Source organism: Bubalus bubalis, chromosome 11, assembly GCF_019923935.1.
Source record: "Bubalus bubalis isolate 160015118507 breed Murrah chromosome 11, NDDB_SH_1, whole genome shotgun sequence".
NCBI lineage: Eukaryota > Metazoa > Chordata > Mammalia > Artiodactyla > Bovidae > Bubalus > Bubalus bubalis.
Genome location: NC_059167.1, coordinates 31,256,357 through 31,278,944, shown reverse-complemented (window position 1 = coordinate 31,278,944; position 22,588 = coordinate 31,256,357). Strand labels below are relative to the sequence as shown.

General features: G+C 40.2%; 1 protein-coding gene across 1 annotated transcript in view; it reads right to left on the bottom strand.

The window, feature by feature from the left end:
* The window catches only part of RTN1 (reticulon 1), a 241,266-nt gene extending 220,189 nt beyond the window's left edge, over positions 1 to 21,077 (bottom strand). The window contains exon 1 of the mRNA XM_006069649.4: positions 20,535 to 21,077. Within this exon, the coding sequence (XP_006069711.4) occupies positions 20,535 to 20,775 (241 nt within the window). The 5' untranslated portion in view covers positions 20,776 to 21,077. The remainder of the gene's footprint in view (positions 1 to 20,534) is intronic.
* Positions 21,078 to 22,588: the final 1,511 nt, after the last annotated feature.

Below are 22,588 nucleotides of genomic sequence, written 5' to 3'. Positions count from 1 at the left end.
GCTTCTCTTCCTTCCCACTTTTCACCTACAGCAGACATCACTCACCAGTCCCAGCAGTCTTTATCACAGCATTCCTCTCATCTCAGCACCCATATGGATGAGTCATTGCATGCACACACACACGTCAACACAAACGCACGTACACCCACACGTATAACACTCATCTGCTACCTTGCTTCTGAGGTTCTCAGTACTCACCCCAGAGCACCTACCCAGACACCTTTCTACCTACTAGTTCTCAAATATTTCCAACTAAGTAAGCACAACAGACAAAGAAGAGCAATTGTGCATGCCAAGGGCCTGCCGATAAAGCCTAGGTATATGATGCAGGAAGTTTATTTAAAGTCTCAATTTTGAAAATGGCATGTAAATTTATTCCTCAATGCAGCCATTTATTTTTTAATAAAAAAACAAACAAACAAACAAAAAAACAGTGTTTTAAAAGGCTTACTACTGGAGAAAATTGATTTTGTCTAGTCTGGCTCTAAGTGCCCTTGACCCTTAGCCAAGTGTCTGCATACCTGCTTGAGATGCAAAGTCTGTCCAATTCTGAGGGCCATATGCACTCTCAGAGAAGCAGCCACTTTGCACAGACTGATTTTGCTTATGAGTCAGGAATCATCCAGAGGTTTAAAGACAAATGGTAATAAAACAAACAGCTCTGCATCCCTTCATCATTGTTCTAGAAATCTAGAATCTGAGAGGCAAAAGAAAAACCCTACACACAAAAGATTCCTCTTTGAAAAAGCAAGAAGGGAGAAACATAGTTTTAAGCCGAGTTGTTCTCTCTGAATAGTCTTCCCCATGCCTCATCTTGCTAATTTCTTATCTTTTAAATCTCAGTTCCAGAACCACTTCCACTAAAAATCTTCTTTTAACCTTCCCTTCTGTTAAGATGCCTGGCATAGCAACATGTACGTCCTTCTACCATATTTCACAATAAAATATAATTGATGCTTTATTTAGCTCTTTCATTAGACTACAAGTTTCTTGAAGAAAGAGGTTTTTTAATGCTCTACCCACAGCACTTAGCATAATACCTGGCGTGTGAGTGTATAATAATGAATAATTAGCTCCTATCTCTTTGCTGTTGTCCCTCATGAGCACTATGGTATAAAATATTTTTGCCAGCAATAGTAGTTTACAGAACATAATGATTAATCAGTGTTTCTATTTTATTAACTAATGATATTTTACCTGAGCATGCCATAAAAATAATAAGCCAAAAGTATTTTTGTGTTAAATTTACTTGCTAATTTAGACTGTTAGAGTTTTGGTTTGCTTATAGGGGCTCATACAAATTTTAGCTAAAGGTCTAGATCCCCAGTATTCAAAATATAGGTGTCCTAACAACGTCTTTCATAGGACTTAGTACATAACACTCACCTGATTTTATTGTAAAACCATGGAATCCTGAGACAAAAGGAATAAAAAGATTATTGGAAGTAGCGTAGTTCAACATTTCACTCATTGAAAATAAGCCTACTTTTAAACATCTCTGATAAGTGATTATGCAGTCTCTTCTTGAAACCTCAGGGATGGAAAAAACCCTACTTCATGCTACACTCCCTTTGAATTCTAACTCCTGAACCCCAGACTTTTCCTGCCATATAAGAGACAGAAACACACACATGCAGGGTCGAGTAGAGATGGAGGAAGCTGGCACAGATTATCCAGCCCAGCAGTCAGGAAGTGGGCTCAGTGCCTGAACTCATTTACAAATCCCATATGAAGACTTTTAGCCAGGCCATCTTCGCCAGGGGCTCCTGAAATAAATTTTTCACCAGGCCCAAACCTGCTTTTAAGTTCCATTTCACTGGAGCCTCTTTCATCTCTAGTAACTGCTCAGACGTTAAGAGACTAGAGTTGAATTGGAAAGACTGTAATGTCTTGCTCTCCACAAACTAATAAAAAATTAATCCACCACTATTATTCTTAGTACTAATAGCAAATGAAGACCCAGCTTGTAATGGTCTGCCCCTCCATGTATCATCCCCTTCTTGGGGGCAGAGCTGCCAGGTGAGTTGCCAGGTGCTAAGGAGGAGCTGTTAATGGCAATTGTGTCAAACTAATCTCAGGGCAAACTGCTGCATTTTATTATGTAAATTCTCAGGATAACTGGACACCTTATCAAGGACATCCATCCAATTAATTTTTTAATGTCAACAGAATTCATTTATCATTGGATAGTTTTAATCATAACTGTCAAGAATTGTTTTTATTTTTTAATTTAGCACCCTAGAGTTTTTAAGAGAAATTAAAAATGCTATGATGCTGCTGCTGCTAAGTCGCTTCAGTCGTGTCCGACTCTGTGCGACCCCATAGACGGCAGCCCACCAGGCTTCCCGTCCCTGGGATTCTCCAGGCAAGAACACTGGAGTGGGTTGCCATTTCCTTCTCCAATGCATGAAAGTGAAAAGTAAAAGTGTAGTCGGTCAGTCGTGTCCGACTCTTAGCGACCCCATGGACTGCAGCCTACCAGGCTCCTCCGTCCATGGGATTTTGTAGGCAAAAGAACTGGAGTGGGGTGCCATTGCCTTGACATATGACAATTTTTTTGCTGATTATTCTTATAACTCATAGAGATAGGAGCATGAATTTATACTGTAATTGATTTAATATTACTCACATGAATCTTTTTATACCCAAAAGATTCATATCCTACTTCTAATGTCTAAGAATAGTCATTGATTCTGTGAACTCTGAAAGCTTATAGAAAATGTGCTATGATCCCAATACAGTACTATGATCTCAAGCCCATTTTATGTAATCAAAGGAAAAAATAAACCATCAAACAATGAAATTCGGACATTGATGTACTTGACCCTTTGCTAGGGATGATAGCATGGGGGGATGGTGGAAAAGTTTATAAATAATCTCTTTCATCTAAGGGAAAGCCCTGAGCTAAATTCTTCTCCATTTAGATAAAGTTAATGTGAATCCTTTGGAAAACCCCCAGACAGAGAAAGGAACATTTGGCCCACAGGCCTGACTCAGGCCACTGCCTGATTTCATCCAGCCTGGGGTGAGAAAGCTCTGGGCAGCCCCGTACAGAACACCTTGAGAACAACTCCTACCCCAGAGCCACAGAGGCCTGCCAGGGTCACCCCAGTTAAAAAACTCACTGGAGGTTTAAGAAACTAAGTAATCTTACAAATGCAAATTACAATTTCAAATGGAAGTAAAGCCAAGAACCTGGTCTCACTCCAGACTCCAGATTTTAGGAAAGCTTTTCTTACCCACTTCTCTTTTCCTTTTTTACAAATCCATTCCTTTATATAGAGATAGAGATAGAAATAGAAATACAGACATATTTTTTGCTTCCTCCAAGGGGCTTCCTCCCTCTATGTATTTCTTTGTTCCTTACCTCTCTCCCTTTCCATGTCTTCTCAACACCTCTCCCCTTTGTCTATTTGTGTCCATTCCAGGGGTCAAGCTTCCTTCCTCCATCACCATCCCTCCTCAGACCCCAATGCCCCCTTTCTTCTCCACCTCCATCTCTCCTCCTGTCTCTTCAGTTTATCCAGCTGAGACTCCTATTATTTTCTTCTCTCCCTGCAGATAGAGCTGAATTCCATGTCCTGGCTTTGCTGTCTTGTAAAACAGTGTTTTTTTCCTTATGCTATCTTTCAAAGGCAGAAAGGAAATTTGGTACAGTAGACAGAGCACGAGACTTGGGAGCCAGAGATGCAGCTTTGGCCTTGGTCAGAATCCAATTTATAAAAAGAGGATCACTCCATAAAGAACATCAGTGTTTCATCCATTCTTAAGTACTTAAGGGAGGTTGCTGATTATTATGCAAATAAATAAAATTGATAGGAAATTAATACCAATAATAAGAACCACAAACATTTATACAGTCACTACTGTATGTCAAGAACTACAAGCATTAGCTTATTGAATCCTCAAACCACCATATGAAATTGGCACTAAGAGTTGTCCAGAGAGGGTGAGATTTTTTAAAAAGAGAGAGAAAGTGAGATCAGGAATAAATGTTTTCTCTTGCAAACATTGTTTTATTATTGTTTTTACAATTTTAAAACAAGGCTATAGAGTTGACTCTTCCCACTTAACTAAGAAAATCAACTAAATTAGGTCCCATTTTACTTATATTTTTTCCTTGAAAGACAGAGACCTTCATAGAAAAAGAAGGTCTAGGCTCTTGTAATCAACTGATATACCAACCCTGCCTTTTATGAACTAAAAATTATGTTTTAAAGATTCATAATAATGTGATTATACAGTGCAGCATGTCAACTTAAATCCAATATCCAAAAGATATCTTCACATGAACCATCACAGTGCAAGCATAGTTAATTAAGTGTTAAGTGATACAGTTAAAGGTTGACCTTGATGCCCCCCATCCAGCTGGATAGAGGAGCTTTTTTAACAGATTGACAAAAATTCCTTTCAGGAACCAATGTTCTTGAGAGTTATTACAATGGTTAGATAACTGCTGAGCACAGAGAAGATGACTACACTTTAAAAAAAAAAAAAAAAAGTCACACAGATGGCCTTGACAGGCCACTGGTAATCGTCCCTACTCAATGTATGTTTACTTTCAGGATAGGTACATTACCTCTCTTTAAAGAAAATCATTTTTAAACTGCTCTACACTATTCATAGAAATGAAACCAATTCTTACTTCTGAGACTTCTGATATGCAAACATACAAATTATAAACAGGAACTGCTTGGCCTTTAAAATGTTATACAACTTCCAGGAAACAATACTAGGTGTTTATCCTTTCTCATATTTATGGTAAAAAAGAAAAGAGGAACACATCTCTTAAGGCCATGGATTCAATTTTTAAAAAAATAAACACTCAAATTCAATGCTGATAATGTAAACCTGCTGGGTTGCAATTTACCTTGTACTATCTACAATAAAAGGTTTGCCAAACAAATTAATAGTGTGATCCATAGTAGTATCTCCAAAATTTCTACATATGATGATGTTAGGGGCTACAGGCTGGCTGGAGCAGAAGTCAGGTGACAGTACTTTGAAGCTCCATTTGTACAGGGAGCACCTTGTTTTTACTTTGATGATGTGTTCATTTGTAAATAACAAAAGTAGTAGTTTTTTTAAAATACATATTTTATATCAAGTTGAGAAAGTGTTGTTTGTTTGTTTATTTAGATGGCTGATGGAGATTATCAGAGAGAGAATCAACACCTTTCTCTACCCCAACCCCAGGATCTCCTATAATCAGTAAAGCTGGTTCTAAAAACTTTAGTAATGACTAAAGTATACACAGATGTGCACCATGTACATAGAAACAGTGAATAGACAAATGATACATCACTATCTGGATGCTGGAGAATCATACAGACCCACCATTTAGCCCTTCCCATAGGGGTTGAGACTAGCTATCATAGGCCATTGGAAGAGCTGAGATGGGTATCCAGCTTGGTGTCTCCAAGTCCACACTCTCTCCAACTTCACCAGGGCCAGTTTGGAAAGAACATGGCTCAGTAACCCTTTGAGAGTCACAAATTCAGTTACAGCACATTTCTGAAACTAACAAAATGGAATTTATGGAATGCAGACTTCTTCTTAATTTAGACTCTTCATAATAGACTACGCTGTAATTATTGCATTAATTTTTATATTCTGGTTATGTACATAGGTATCACTATTCAACTACATGGGCTTTCCTGGTGGCTCAGATGGTAAAGAATCTGCCTGCAAAGCAGGAGACATGGGTTCGACCCCTGGGTTGAGAAGATCTCCTAGAGAAGGAAATGGCTACTCACTCCAGTATTATTGCCCGGAGTATTCCATGGACAGAGGAGCCTGGAGGGCTCTGGTCCATGAGGTCTCAGAGAGTGGGACGCAACTGAGCGACTAATACTTTCACTTTCATTCAGCTACATACTTTGTGTGTGTATATGTATCCAAACACACACACACATACTAAATGCTTAATAAATATTTGTTGAATAAATAAATGGATGATTAAATGAGATTTTATTAAACCATGAAACTACTGCTGCTGTATAAACAGTGATCTACATGAGAGTATCTGGAATTACTGATTTTTTAAGAATAGGAAGTTATTTAATTACCCCATCCATAAAAGGTCTCCAGAAAAATCCCAGAATTTGTGCCCCAAATGGTATTTGTAAGTGCACTTTCCTGAGCAGAGATTCCAAAGTTTTTATCAGATTCTCCAACAGGAATCTGTGATTCTGAAAAGATACAAAATTAATAATCTAATGTATACTGTCTATTATACCTCCTCTGTTATATAAATGACCAGCCCAACTTTGCTTACACACCTCCAGTGATAGGAAACTCACCACCATATGAGGCAATCCAGGCTATTTTCATTTTTCACATTTAACTTCTGGTTGACCACAGCTCCATCCTCCAGAGTCATATAGAACACACCCAGTCTCTATGCCACTTGACAACTCTTTATGTATTTTTAGAAGTTATGTCCAACCTAGATAGCATATTCAAAAGCAGAGACATTACTTTGCCAACAAAGGTTCGTCTAGTCAAGGCTATGGTTTTTCCTGTGGTTATGTATGGATGTGAGAGTTGGACTGTGAAGAAGGCTGAGCACCGAAGAATTGATGCTTTTGAACTGTGGTGTTGGAGAAGACTCTTGAGAGTCCCTTGGACTGCAAGCAGATCCAACCAGTCCATTCTGAAGGAGATCAGCCCTGGGATTTCTTTGGAAGGAATGATGCTAAAGCTGAAACTCCAGTACTTTGGCCACCTCATGCGAAGAGTTGACTCATTGGAAAAGACTCTGATGCTGGGAGGGATTGGGGACAGGAGGAGAAGGGGACAACAGAGGATGAGATGGCTGGATGGCATCACTGACTCGATGGATGTGAGTCTGAGTGAACTCCGGGAGTTGGTGATGGACAGGGAGGCCTGGCGTGCTGCGATTCGTGGGGTCACAAAGAGTCGGACACGACTGAGCGACTGAACTGAACTGAACTGAACTGATCATAACCCACCCTATCTTCTCTTGTGCAGACTGCAAATCCTCAGTTCTTTCAACCAGAGTCCATGTTTCTGCCACCATCTCTGCTCTGGAGCTCTCAGTACATTCAGGACTCTGCCCAGCCCCAGGTATGGTCAACTCTCAGCTCCTGGTTCTGGGTTAACCTTGATTTAACAAGATTAACAGTTCTTCACCTAGGGGGGAAGCTGGCTTGCCCCACTGAGAGTTAACTTTTGGTTAAATAAACCTCCTCTATTTTTTATTTATATGTTGCAATTTCACCATGACCCTCCTATTCTATTCATATAGTTAAAGAATCCTACCACAAGATTTTATAACTATCCCTGTCAAATTTCCACTTTTTAAGTGTTTATTTTAGCTGAGGGTCCTCTGCATTCTCAAGTTCTGTCATTCCAAGTTTTAGCTACCATCCCCCTTACCTAGCTTCTCTCTCTTGCTCTAGTACAGATAGGTTTTCATCTAGGTTAATGTCTTACAAGAATGCTACTTTCACTACAGTCTTTTTATATTTATCCTACATATATAATGTCCAGAGTTTTTGGCTGTACTTAGCAAGAGGGATAAGGAAAAACTGTCTACTCCATCTTTCCAGAAGTGTTCATCTATTTACGGAAGACTTTTAAACCTATAGAGCTGTAAGATTAGCCTGCAAGTACCTTCGCTTGCCCACAGGGCCAATTAATTTAACATCAGGGGCTGAGGTGAGGGTGAGGTGCGGGGGCTGGCTTTCACTGTGATGGCCTCTCTGTGAGAGAAGCAGCCTTCCAGGCCCCCAGGCATACCTGGGGTAGCTCCCTGCATTCACTACCCATCTGCTGAGCAGGAGATTCAGAATAGACCCAGCTTCCTATCCTCCACTCAGCTGGCCCCCGTGGACATGTATCAGCCCTGCTCGAGGCACAGTTCACTCTTTAGGATGTGAAGAATGGGGTGGGTCGCCACTCCAAATCCACACATTTTCAGTGTGGATGCCAGAACCTACTTCTGGCCAGCACCGTTCTTCCTCGCTCTCCTGCCATTCCCCACTGAGACTTGGCTGAGGTTCAGCTAAGTGCAGCAGTATTTTCTATTAAAACACCTGGGGCTGAGGTGACATGATTTTTTCTCAATCTTTATTCTCCTAGACTGCTCTCCTGCATCTGACAGCACTGATCAGGCTTCCTGTTAGTACTTCCTTACAGATGTACGCCTGCGTGCTAAGTCACTTCAGTCGTGTCCAACTCTTTGCCACCCTATGGGCTGTAGCCTGCCATGCTCCTCTGTCCATGGGATTCTCCAGGCAAGAATACTGGAGTGGGTTGCCATTTCCTCCTCCAGGGGATCTTCCTGAACCAGGGATCGAATCTGCATCTCTTATGCCTCCTGCATTGGCAGATGAGTTCTTTAACTAGCGCCACCTGGGAAGCCCCTCAGATGTCCGGTAATTTGCAATTTGCATGTACTTCCTCAGGTTATCTCATTTTATCTTCACAACCACAAGGTAGCCAGGACAATGGTATCAAGTCCATTTTATATAGAAGAAACTGAGACATAAAGCAGATTTGCCCACATTGACATGATACTAGAGACCAAAGCCAAGACAAATCTGTCTTCTCAGTCAAGGCTCATTCTATACCATGCCATCTTGGCTTCTTTGATACTATAATAATGAGGGTAATTACCATCTGATTGCCAAGCACTCTGCAAGACCTAGGACCACACATACAGAACCTGAGGCTGAGGCAGCCTTAACGCCACTCAGCTAGTATGAGACAAGGAGCACACGTTCTCTTCTTGGCCCTTTGTTCTTTAGTCGCTCAGGTGTGTTCGCCTCTTCGCAAGCCCATGGACTGTAGCCCACCAGGCTTCTCTGTCCATGGGATTGTCCAGGTAAGGATCCTGGAGTGGGTTGCCATTTCCTTCTCCAGGGAATCTTCCTGACTAGGAATCGAACCCAGGTCTCCTGCATTGCAGATGGGATCTTTACCAGTTGAACTACCAGGGAAGCCCTCATCCTACACAATCTCAAAAAACAAAATTATTCTATGGCTTCTCTTTCAATTTTCTAAACCTGTATCTATAATCCTGTTATCATCTCCAAAATCCATTCCTTAATATACATTGCCAAGTGGAAACTTCCATTCAAATGGCTTTTCTTCATTCTGAGCCCCATATGACAAAAATGAATGTATTATCCTCATCTCTCTGACCAGTTCCCCCTCCCACCCCTCTTTAGCTGTCATTCTCCCAGCCATAGGCACAGAACCTTAGAGTTGATTCATTCCTCCCTTCATCCTCCTTGTCCTGTCAGTCACAAAGTCCTATGGAATATTCTGATGAAGTGCTCAACTTTCCTCCTCTTTCTTTCCAGGTACCTTCCTCTTTATTCTCATGGTTATTTATTTCAGGATCCGAAACTTTTATTCCAGGCTCCGAAACTGACGTTGTTGGTCAACCTTCTTTCAGCAAAATTGCAGGTTTTAGATCACCCCCATTGAGTTCATCATCTATGCATAACATTTAATCTTCCTAACCTAGCTTTCTACAGTCATTCCTCAGCATTCACTGGGAATTGGTTCCAGGACCCTGTGCATTTATCAATATCCATGGATGCTCAAGTCCCTTATATAATATGGTATAGTACAGTCGGCCCTTCTGAAACCAAAGGATACAGAAGGCTGAATGTATTACTTCCCCCAAATATAAACCTTCAAATGCCCCAGAATCCATATAAAAGGAGTCTAAAGTCCTGAATAGCCTTAAACATCTTTCCTCCAGAATCTGTCTCCCCGCACCCAAACAGGCAGGTTAAGATACCCTAGTCATTGCTCATCTCTAAGTCACCACCCATGTCTCTCCCCTCACATAAAACTGCCTTTCTGCCACTTCTGCTTATTTCTATTCTATCCATCCTTTAGGCATAAGGCACATTCTACCTCTTTCAAGACACCAGGTACCCTGTAACTCATAAAATTATGACATTCCTACAGCGCTTATAGCTTGTAGCATCCATCCAAGGACCAGACTTGACTCTTGCTTGAGTTGTTTACCTTTGTTTTATGTGGATTAGTCACATCTCCCATCTAGATAGTAAGCTTGGAGGAATAGAGAAGACATAGCTCATGTTCCTCTATTCCCCACAGCTCCTAGAAAAATGCTGAGCTAGTAAGTCAGAAGGAGAGGAGAGTCAATATATTAGTGTTTCTTAAAGTTTTGACATGCATTTGGCAGGCTTGTTTCCCCGAGGTGAAGTCTGTGAATCACTTTGTGTTATTTTGAAAGCAGGAATTCTACAGACCACATTTTAAGAAGCACTGATTTTTTGGGATTCATTGAACAATCCATGCCAAAAGGGAGATAGGACATTGCTGTTTACTCTTATGCATGACAACTGGATCAGCAATCATTTGAATACACATTTTCTGTTGCCCAGGACTTGTTTATAAAAAAATGAAGACTTGCTATGCATAAAGCAAAATCCTAGCTACTTTTAAGGATGTGAGATATTCAACAAATTCCCCATATTCAGGAAGCAAGAATTTGTTCTATAACTGGTTTTATAACAATCTCATGTAGTAGATGAATTAAAAATTCCACTTGGGGACTGGACATGGAAGTTAGAATGCAGAACTGTTCCAGCTAAAAACGTAAATCATTAGGCAGCTTAGCAAATACACTTTTACAATGAATAATCTGGCATAAATGTACAGTAGTGAGACAGAGGACTAAGGACAGAATCATATGATGCTTTTTATGATAAGACATTAATTAATGAATTCCCCAAACATTTTAGAATATATTAAATATTTATGGAATTAGAGTCTGTAGTAAAAAATGAAAAGTACAGTTCAGGAGAAAAGAATAAAACAGATGCTTGCAGATAGCATGTTTTGCATTTAAGGTAATAACTGTTAATTATATAAAACTGTTGTTTTCAAGAAGCAAGTATGTTACATTATGGAGCTTGTCTCAACAACGGAGAATTAGAGAAGAATTTTTTTATAGAATTCTTTTTTAAATTGGAGGATAATTGCTTTACAATGCTGTGTTAGTTTCTACTGTATGACAACACGAATCAGCCATGAGTATACATGCTTCCCCTCCCTCTTGAGTTTGCCTCCCACCCCTTCATCCCATTCCTCTAGGTCATCACAGAGCACCAAGCTGAGCTTCCTGTGTTACATAGCAGCTTCCCACGAGCTAAGTTACACATGGTAGTGCATATACAGCAATGCCACTCTCTCAATTTGTCACACCCTCTACTTCCCCTACTGTGTCCACAAGTCAGTTGTCTATGTGTCTCTATTCCTGCCTTACAAATAGGTTTATCAGTACCATTTTTCTAGATTCCCTGAAGAAGAGTGGCCTTCCATGGAAAGTACATTTTTTAGGAAGTCAATTTGAAGTTAGCTGTGGTTTTTGCAATAAGCACTGTTTCTGATTTCATTTGTATGCTATTCACTCTTAAGCAATATGCCTTCTTTAACAATCACAGGTAAGGTCAGGGGTATTGCTTTCTCTTATGAAGGAATAAAGATCTTGGTATAACACTTTCCATTCTAAGTCTCCTCCAGTAAACAGCAACCTCATTTGTTCTTAAATATCAGTAACTGAGAGGTAATCCATCTCTTTTTCTGAGCAATTCTAATTATCAGAACTTTCTCCTTCATTAAGTTGAAACGTGTTTCTCTGATTTACCTGCTAGTCCCAATTCTGCCTTGTAGTATCACCTCAGTCAAGTCTTTATTTGCTTCATAAGATTTCTTCTAGTGTTTGAATTTAATACTCATATCTCCTTTCATTCTCTTATTCTGGCTAAAAATTCTTAATTTTTTCAATCATTTCTCAAACAGCAATTTTTTCCCCCAGAAGCCACACCAATTTAGTCACCTTTCTCTCACCATACTACAGTTTCTATAAACCATGGCACCCATCACTTAGTATAACACTCCACATTTGGCCTGCCTAGGGCAGAATCCAGGAGAACTACTACCTCATATAATGTGTACCCAAGACTTTCTATTAATATTACCTCAAATTACATAAGATATTTTAGTAATTTCACCATACCACTAGCTCATATTTAGTTAATTACAGTCCTCAAAGTTTCCATCCCTCACAATGAACTATTTTAGGTTGTATCTCATACACTCTGAACAAATTAAGCAGAATTTGCAGAACCCATAGTCAGAAATTTATATTTTTGATTTTACAGGCTACTCTTCTTCCCTCGTCTCTAAAATTCTGTAACTTTGAAGCCCAAGACACTATGTTCTTTCCTAAACACAACAGCACCGGTTCACTGTACTCTGCAATCTCTGCCACGGTTCTTTGCAATTTCAGTAATCACCTAGGTGATCATTCCACTCCCAGCCTGCCATTTTTCTGGAACCCAATCTTCTGATGACCTTGTCCCCTACTCCATCCCAGTCTTCCAATCTCCTCAATAACTGTACTCCCTCCTTAATCTCCATATCAAATAGCACACTGCGCATATCATCTTTTCTCTGTGCTTCATCGTCCTCTGTTCTCATTCCTCCTCCCCAGATTCTAAGATCAATCAGTAATCTCACTGCCTTGCATGCATCTGCTTACTCCACTGTCCACCTTATTTAATTCTCCCTCTACATCACTGGCTCAGGTGGTAAAGAATCTGCCTGCAATGCGGGAGACCAGGATTCAACCCCTGGGTCAGAAAGATCCCCTGGAGAAGGGAATGGCAACCCACTCCAGTATTCTTGCCTGGAAAAGTCCATGGACGGAGGAGCCTAGCAAGCTACAGTCCATGGAGTGGCCAAGAGTCGGACACAACTGACTGAGCACACACACACACACACACACACACACACAGGACTTACCATACCTTGACTATATTTTTTGTTCTCTGTCTCCTTTCCCTCTTCTCTCCTTTCTTAACACACACACACACACACAATTTATTGGAAATAGACTTTCATTTGTCCCTTTCTGTACCATATACTTAGTGCTTAGAACAATGCATGGAATATAGCAGAAGTTCAATCGATAATAGTGTAATAATGAATGAATTAACAGTGCTCCCTTGCTGAATTTGATAACAATGGTTGTTGCTGAAGAGGAACAAGGGCTGGTTGGAAGACTGAGTATGAAGAAGACTTCCTTTTCTCTGTATACCCTTTTGTACCTTTTAAATTTTATTTTTTAAAAAGCTTTTTATTTTGTATTAGAGTAGAGACAATTATCAAACTATGTTGTGGTAGTTTCAAGTGAACAGCAAAGGGATTCAGCCAACATACACATGTATCCATTCTCCCCCAAACACCTCTCCTATCCAGGCTTCCACATAACATTGAGCAGAGTTCCATGTGCTATATAATACTTGTTGCTTATCCATTTTAAATATAGCAGTATGTACATGTCCATCCCAAACTCCCTATCTATTCCTTCCCCCATCCTTCCCCACCCTCTCAGCAACCATAAGTCCATTCTCTAAGCCTATGAGTCTCTGTCTTGTAAGTTCATTCATATCACTTCTTTTTAGATTTCACATGTAAGGGATGTCATACACTATTTCTCCTTTTCTGTCTTACTTCACTCAGTTAAAATTTAATATCACATGCATATGCTTCCTATTCCAAAAAGGAATTTTTTAAATTAGAGTAAAAAATTATTTTAGTAAAAAGAATTCACTTTTGGGTTAACATTAAAATCAAGATTTTTAAATAGCAGTGATATCCTCTACCATATCAACAATCTTTTGAAACTTTGTGCCATTTGCAAAATTAAACGGCATGTTTTCTTTCTTTTCAATTAATTTTTACTGGAGTATAGTTGCTTTACAATGTTGTGTTGGGTTCTACTGTAAGCAAAGTGAATCAGCTATACGTATACATACATCCCCTCTTTTTTGGATTTCCTTTCCATTTAGGTCATTACAGAGCACTGAATAGAGTTCTCTGAGCTATACAGTAGGTTCTCATTAGTTATCTCTTTTATATACAGTATCAATAGTATATATATGTCAATCCTAATCTCTCAATTCATCCCACTCCCCTCCTTTTCCCTCTTGGTGTCCATGTTTGTTCTCTACCTCTGTGTCTCTATTTCTGTTTTGCAGGTAAGACCATCTATACCATTTTTCTAGATTCCATATATATGCATTAATATATGACATTTGTTTTTCTCTTTCTGACTTACTTCACTCTGTAAGACAGTCTCTAGGTCCATCCAGGTCTCTACAAATGATCCAATTTTAATAATTTTGTGGCTGAATAATATTCCATTCTATATATATGCCATATCTTCTTTATCTAGTCCTCAGTTGATAGACATTTAGGTTGCTTCCATGTCCTGGCTATTGTAAATAATGTTGCAATAAACGTTGGGGTGCATGTTCTTTTTGAATTACAGTTTTCTCTGGGTATATGCCTAGTAGTGGGATTGCTAGGTCATATGGTAAGTTCTGTTTTTAATTTTTTAAGGAACCACCATACTGTTCTCCTTAGTGGCTGTATCAGTTTACATTCCTATTAACAGTGCCAAAGCGTTCTCTTTTCTCTACTCCCTCTTTAGCATTTATTGCTTGTGGATTGTTTAATGATGGCCATTTTGATGGGGGTGAGATGATACCACATTGTAGTTTTGATTTGCATTTCTCTAATAATTAGTGATGTTGAGCATCTTATCATGTATTTGTTGGAGTTTTCATTTGCATTTCTCTAATAATTAGTGATGTTGAGCATCTTATCATGTATTTGTTGGTCATCTGTATGTCTTCTTTGGAGAAATGTCTATTTAGGTCTTCTGCCCATTTTTTTGATTGGGTTGTTTGTTTTTTTGATAAACAGTGTGCTTTCTAAAGTAAGCTGGGTACTTCTAAAGTTCCTGGGCATAGTACATGCTGTGCATATGTTGGTGATTCAGAATATGAAAAATAGAAATAATGTTTTATAGGCATTATTTTTCTAGTGAATCAATGGAAATTGCTGGCAATCAGCATGTTTACTATTTTCTAAGTGTTTATAAAAATATTTGGCATAATAATGCATTCTTAGATCTACAAGCACTCAGCAACAAATATATTGGCTTAGTAAGTTTTTAATATCTATCATTTTCTCATTTTTTAAAAATCATTCCCCACTTCAGCTTTTCTAAAATTAGTCTTATTCTCAAGAGACACTAGAATGACATTAAAACTGCTCACTGCACTCATTCTATACCATACGCAAAGTAGTCAGCTCAGAAGAGCCAAGCTTATCAGAGTAGTGGTACAGGATTTTACTTGCTGTTTACTTATCCTGGGTTTCTGGTCTTTCTGTACGTTTTCTATTGTCCGACTTAAGAATTACAACCCACTTTAACGGGTTTCCCCTGTGGCTCAGCTGGTAAAGAATATGCCCGTGATGTGGGAGACCTGGGTTCGATCCCTGGGTTGGGAAGATCCCCTGGAGAAGAGAAAGGCTACCCACTCCAGTATTCTGGCCTAGACAATTCCATGGACTGTATAGTCCAGGGGGTCGCAAAGAATCAGAGACGACTGAGTGACTTTCACTCACTCACATCCAGTTTAATTCTTTATTTTTAAATGATCACCACAATAACTTATAGTGAACTTCCATTATCTCACACAGATACAAGATTAAAGGATTAACTCTCTTAACAACTTTCATATATAACATACAGCACTGTTAATTATACCTTCCATGTTGTACGTTACATCCTGAGTACTTACTTATCTCATCTGGAAGTGTGTACCTTTTGAGTGACTTCATCCAGTTCTCTCTCCACCCACCAAGCCTCTGACAACTGCAAATCTGATCTCTTTTTCTATGGGTTTGTTTGTTTTCGAAGTATTACTGACCTACAACACTATGTTAGTTCCTGTTACATAACATAGTGGTTCAGTATTTGTATACATTTCAACGTGATCACTATCCATTTTAAATAACATAGCTTAAATATGAATTGAGAAACTTTTCCCTCTCCTTTTTTCATTACTCACGAGAGCATCTTCCACAAGCAGTGAGCCTCTCCAGTTCATGTTCTTCTCATTGTTCTTTTTGTCCCCCAATATTACTTAAATAAAAGTCGGTTGTCTTACATCTTTCGACTATGTTCTTTCACAGAGAGTATTCCTATGTGATATATTAGTCTCTTGAAATAGGTCTTTTATTTTCACTGCTGTCTATATTTTATAGTGCCTTTTCCAAATCTTCCTTAGTCACCACTGAAATAATTTCCTTTAACTTTAAAATAAAAGCACAACCAACTAATACAAGGATCTTTGAGTACTATTCAGCCAGCTATTTCTATAAAGACAGAATTAGCTAGATAGTTAGGTAGATCGATGGATTTTATTTTCCCCCAGCTGTGCACTTTGGGCAACCTATGCTAGTATTTATTTATTCAGTGTTGACCTCAGAGAAGTAACTCACGCCTGTGTGCCAGTGTGGTTAGATTGTTATAATACCCTTCTAAACAAGCTTCCACCAGTGACTTGGGAATAAGGAAACGGAAAAAAAAAAAAAAAAAAAAAAAACCTTTTTAAACTAAATACTAATGTGAAACAGAAAGATGCACACGTTCTAGGAAACCACAACTTGTGTTCAGTACAAATCCTTACACAAAGGAGGCATTCAGGAAATGTTTACTAAATTGAGTTGAATCACAATGGTCTCTCATTTTATAGATAATAAACACTTTCCATAATCCAGGCTATGCAAGATAGACAGTATAGTAAACAAAATAATCCACTCTTTTCCAAATCCTCAAAGTCAGAAGTAGATGAACAGCCTAAAAAAAAGAGATGGGAGCAGGAAGGTTTATGCTGTATTTGTGGACAATGATAAGGATGGGGTTTCTGGAACAGTGAGTTCATGAAGAGGAAGTTATGCTGAAAGCTCTGATCAAGTTTATTTATCAATGTATTTTTAGCATATGTGTTTCTACATTTTAATTTAACCAATTTGAATTCCCAATATGAAAGACATGCACAGTAGTTACTGCCAGAAATGTCATTGATTATATTCAGAGTCTATGCCCAGAGAAATAAATTGTGTTAGAAACTCTTATTTTCTTAAAGGTTCTGTAAAATACTGTAAAAGTAAGTGCAGTGTTCCTTCCCATTTCAACAGAATTGCAGTTTTCTTAAAAGATGAAAGAAAACAGAAGATTAAAATCTATACCTTCTGAAGAGGATTGCTGGAAATGACTCCAAATAAAAAATACTTACACATCTATCAAACATATCCACAAGAAAAGAGTCAATCTAGCCTCTATGTGGATTTTAAAATATGATTGGTAATATGTGTGGTACAATTTATGATATTAAACAGAATAAATACAGCATATATAAACATTTCTGAAAGGTATTTAAATCATGATAGATTAAGAATAGCTTTTCCAATGGAGTATCATATTCAGCATTTGAAAATGATGAGTACTGTGGTCCAAGTAAACTAGGAAAATTTCTCTTTCTCTGTCCCTCTTCCTCCCTCCCTCTCTCTTTCTCTCTCCTTGTCACCCCTAACTCAGCAATCATCTAGAAATGTAAGGTAAATTATCTATAGGTCAATATCACTAAAGCACATCATCACACTGGACTGATTTCTCCAGGCCATTCTCAATTCTCTTATTCATTTTGCCTTCCATGCATGAATCAGTCAATGAGTTAATTTCTAAAGTAGCCAATGAATTAACATCTTACCATTGCATTTTGTTCAAATGTTCCATTTTAAATTCTTCCTTTAAACAAAGGGCCATTCTTCTATCCTTGTGTTATTGTATGCTCCTTTTGAATAGTTTTCAGGAATAAAATAACTGATCATGAAAAAACAAAACAGTTGCTCTTAACACCCTTTGTATAATGTTACTAGATGATGGCACTGATTCATGATTAACAACCTCACATGTTGTAGCCTACACATGGTGCATTAAATGTTCCCTTGGCAACAGACATATCATATGCCCATTATCAATTTTAGACATGAAAAACTGTAGCCTTAGAATAAAGTGTTACTTTTTGTTGAGAACATTTTCATCCCACTAAAGGGACAGAAGCAATAAGAATACCTGGAAATACAGTACTGATGGAGTTTTATCGTGCAATGCTAATGATATTTAAACATATATTCATTCCAGGACATCACAGAGAAATATTTTTAGAAATGTTTCTTCAAAAACTTTAATTACCATCAATGTATAAAAATGAATCACAGAATTTCTGTCCAGATGGCATGATTAGTGGTTTTTTCAGGGGAAAAAAGTTTTAAAACATGAATGTCTGTCTTACATTTTAGAATTCCATTTGAAAAAGAAACATAATTTGTTTACAATGTATCACACTCAACGTCTAAGTTACTTCTTAGTTTGATTTGAGTCCCAAAGAGCATCATTCTTTTAAAAAAGTAAAATTATGAGCTTAATAGGCTTCCTCTGGATTTTGTCCCTGATTAAGTTGAGGATGCACCTGCTAACTTTACTTATTGCAATAGAACTGTTAAAATAACAGATAAGGAAGCTGGCCCAGATTTTGTTTATTTTTTTTTCAAGATCTAGTAATTTATTTAGATATCATTTCTGGCATCTAGGCCTCTTATAACAGTCCATACTGAATACTGAATGCAAACTGAAAACACTAAATAACCAATAAATATATGACAAATTCCTTCAAGCAGCAATAATAAACTTTAAATTTTCTGTATAAATTGCAAACTTAATGCTTTGTCCCCCTCCCTTCATTCTTTTCCCATCCAAACTCAGCATTATGTTTAATTTTACTAATATATTTGTTGCCTAGGATAGGAAATCCCTAGTATATTTAACAAACTATTTCTAAAATAACAGTAATAATGTTAAAAATTGCAAATGCCTACTTTGTCACAATTGTTCTAAGCATTTTATATACAGCAACTATTTTAGTGGATAGTATGTTATTGAGAGGAAGCTAAGCCTCCTCTCCTTAGTTCACCTGACCCTGATCACACCAATGAGAGGTGGGCAATGTTTATAAATGATTTATTTTGATGACGGTGGATAAAGGTTCTGTACTAGAAGCCACTCTCAACACAGAATGCTGATGGTAAATCAACCAAAAAGTACCTTCCTTTTTCTATTAGTTTTTGCCATCTTCTTTTGCAATTATAAAGTTTTGTTTTCATTTAGATTAAGTTGGGATCTTAGTCGGAAATCTTCCCCTTCCCCATATAATAACTAATACTGGACAAACGGGGTTTTTTGCTTTTGAGTCTGTCTTTTTTCTTTTTTGTTTGTATATGGTCTTTTTCTCTTCCCTTCAGAATGTTTTATTCAAAACATTCCCTAAATCTCCTTTCCTCAGCTCAAATCTTTAGTATAAAGCATAATCAAGACTACCTAAAGCACTCCATGTGACCCTTAAGAGAGGCAGTGGCTTAAGAAAAGGGTTCCCCTAAATCAGCTGCAAAGAACAAGCACGCCAGTCCTGCCCCCATTCCGCTCCCCCAGGATCACCTAGCACTCGGCCTTCAAGAGCTACATCTCCAAAACTACACAACTCTCATTCCACCCGGCAAAGCTTTCTCGGAGAACTACACAACACAGCACCCTCCCCCCGCCCTCCCCGCTCCTTGGAAACACAGAGTTCCTAAGCCGGCAGTCCCACTCCAAAACTCGTTTCAGGCATCCTTTGGGCAGGATGCTTCATGATCTCAGGTCTCCGATGGGATCCAGTTCAGAAGGTGAAGTCAGGTGGAGGGAGGACAAACCCAGGGCAATTTCCTAACGCCCTCGCTGGTTCAGACTGCTGGCAAACTGTGCCTCCTAGCTACATCCACCGTCACTCAATCTCTAGCACCGCAGCCAGCGGCCGCTCTAAATTAGGGTTCCAAGTTCCAAAGCTCCCTTCGAGGTGGGAGCATCGGGGAGCTGAAAAAGAAGGATTCTGGGCGGGGGACCGCCACAACTCCCAACCTCTGGCTTCGCAGTCCCTCCGGAATTAAACACACCTAAGGCGTTTCAGTTTAGTGTGCGGTGAGCTAGAGGAAGGGAAGAGAAACGGGAGGAAGTAGGGTGTGGCGACTCTCGGAGGTTAAGGAAAGGGAGAGTTAAAGTCACATCTCTGCCCTAGATCGAGCCGGGTCTAGGGGCAGCGGGCCTGCCGGTCGCTCTGTCGTCAGCTTCCCCTGTCGCGGGCGCAAGCCCTGCAAGCAAACACGCCCCCCGCCCCCTAAATCGTCCCAACTGGCCAAGCGGGCCCTGCAGCCCCCAGTCCCAAGGAAGAAACTTGTACACAGGCGCGCCAGCAGCTAGGATGCTGCGGTTTGCCTCTGAGGACAACTTTGAAAGCCAGAAAAATAACCATAACGAAATAAAAGGATCAATAGTATTTTGTTTTCTTCTGAGCCTTTGGAAAAAAATAAAATTTATGTTCCTACCAGTCATTTAATATTTACAGGCGCCTGTGGCGAAGGGGGGGGGGGGGCGGGGACGGATTAAGGTTGGTACTGAAGATAGAGAACGCAAAGTAGGTTCCTAGGTGAGTTGCAGAGAAGGAGGCCGGCAAGGGGACCCTAGTCCCAGACGCCATTTGCGGGGCAGAGGCGCCCGCCCGCCTTACCTGTGGATGCAGTTTCCATGGCAACGGGCGGCGGCCGGGCGGGGCCCGAGCCCAGTTCCCGCGGCGCAGCTTCGGCGACCCCGGCGCCCAACCCCGGTCCCGGCTCCCCCGCCAGCGTCTCGGGCTTGGCTCCTTTCGGCGTCACCGCTTCGTCCTCCCCCTCCCCCCGGTCCCCGAGCCACTGGGACCCGGGGCCGGCCAGCGGCAGCAGCTTGTCTCGGGGATCCGGCGGCGCGGCCATGGCTGGCAGTTCCCGGGCGCGGCGACAGCGGCTTGGCGGGGCCGAAGTGCACTGACTGGGTGGGAGGGCGGGCGCTCGCTGCTGCTGCCCCCGCCGGGACTCGGGGCTTGGGGAAGCTGCGGTGTGAGCGCCGCCGCTGCTGCTGCAACTCCGGCCGAGCTGCTGCCTACCGCTCTCGGCGCTTCAGCTCCTCCTCCTCCTCCCCCTCCTCTTCCTCCCGGCCCCGCAGCGGCCTCTGCCCGCGCTCCTCCTCCTACTCTTGGCGCCGCCGCCGCGGCCGCCTCGCTACTCCCAAGCCTGTTATTACGCAGGTGAAAAAGGCCTGCTAGGTCCGAGTCTTCTTTGCACACGTCAGCCCCCGGCCTGCTAATGGCAGGCCTCGATTTAGGAGATGTGCCAAATCTACTTGAATCTTCCTCTCAGGTGGGGAGGAACCAGAGAGGATGAGTAGGTAGAAGCAGCCCCTAGCTGAAACGTGACTGATTAGGCAAGCTGCCCACCCAACTCATAAAGTTAAACCCGGACTGGTGTCCTGGGACCCGAGTCAAAGGAAACTGGAGCCATCAAGGACACAGTTCCGAGGGTGACCAGTATCATCTGTGGATGGGGACTGGTCTTGGAGGGGAGGGGTGGAAGTGAGGGTTGACAGATGGGAGACGAGGGAATCAGTAACGCTGGGGTTAAATGTTGCATCCTTAAACTATTTCCAAAACAGAACCAAAAATAGTGGAGTACAGGAAAGAGCTATCAGGATAGCTTCCGAAAAAAAGCTTACCAGACTTCATTACTACCAGCACTGAAGGCGAATAAGATAGCAATGAGCAGGACAAAAACAACTTATGTTTCCTTGCAGAAACCCTGAGCCAAAGCCATACAGATTATAAGCTGTCTGTGCAGTCTGCTTTCTTAGAGAAGTTGGACATTCCAGGAAGCTTGCTGCTGCTTCCCTCGCCCCCATTTTCCTTTACAGCTCTCTGATAAGATGGAAGATACCTGACAGATAAACAGAAACTCAGAGAAAGGAAGTGACTTGGCTTATAATGTATTATTCCTATATTTAGATACATCTTTTCAAACAAGACTTGTGCTTTATTGGTTCCTAAACTGTCTATGAAATGATGTGGTTGGAAAAAATAATAACGCACAGGGTGGAGGAATAAGCCCATGCACTGCTCCTTCTCTAGAAAAGGTGGGGAATGGGGCAAGCTTCCATGAGGCTTGTGGAACTGCTAAGCCACCATAGACATGCTGATTTCATATATGTCAATTTTCATGTATTCCAAGGCCAACTTCAGCACCATGCAGATACTCCTCAAAGATGCTGAAAGTTAAAAGCCTGAATTCTGCCCAACCTTTGTTCTATTCAGTGACTAATTAAGAGAAAATGTGTTCACTCAATAGAGAATATACATGGCCTTCTAGGGCCAGATACCCCTGGGGATGTGATGATCACCAATATTCTACATTATTGTTATCTTCAAAACTTATGATAAACGTGTCCATTCGCTCGATTGTGGTGATAACTTCACAGATGTGTACATATGTCAAAATTCATAAGTTCACTTACTATAAATATGTGTGATTCAGTGTTTGTCAATCTTACCTCAATAAAGCTATTTTTTAAAGTTACCCCCTTCAACAATAACAAACAAAAAAAAAAATTGGTTATCCTGAACCATCAGGGTTTTCCAAATCTTTTTGTGCGGAAAAAATGAGCCTGCTTAAGAAATCTTTAAGGTGAAAAGTTATTACACTGCTGTCTTTCCATGAAGATTAATCCTTTCACATAATCAGGAGGCATTTGTGAGTTTTT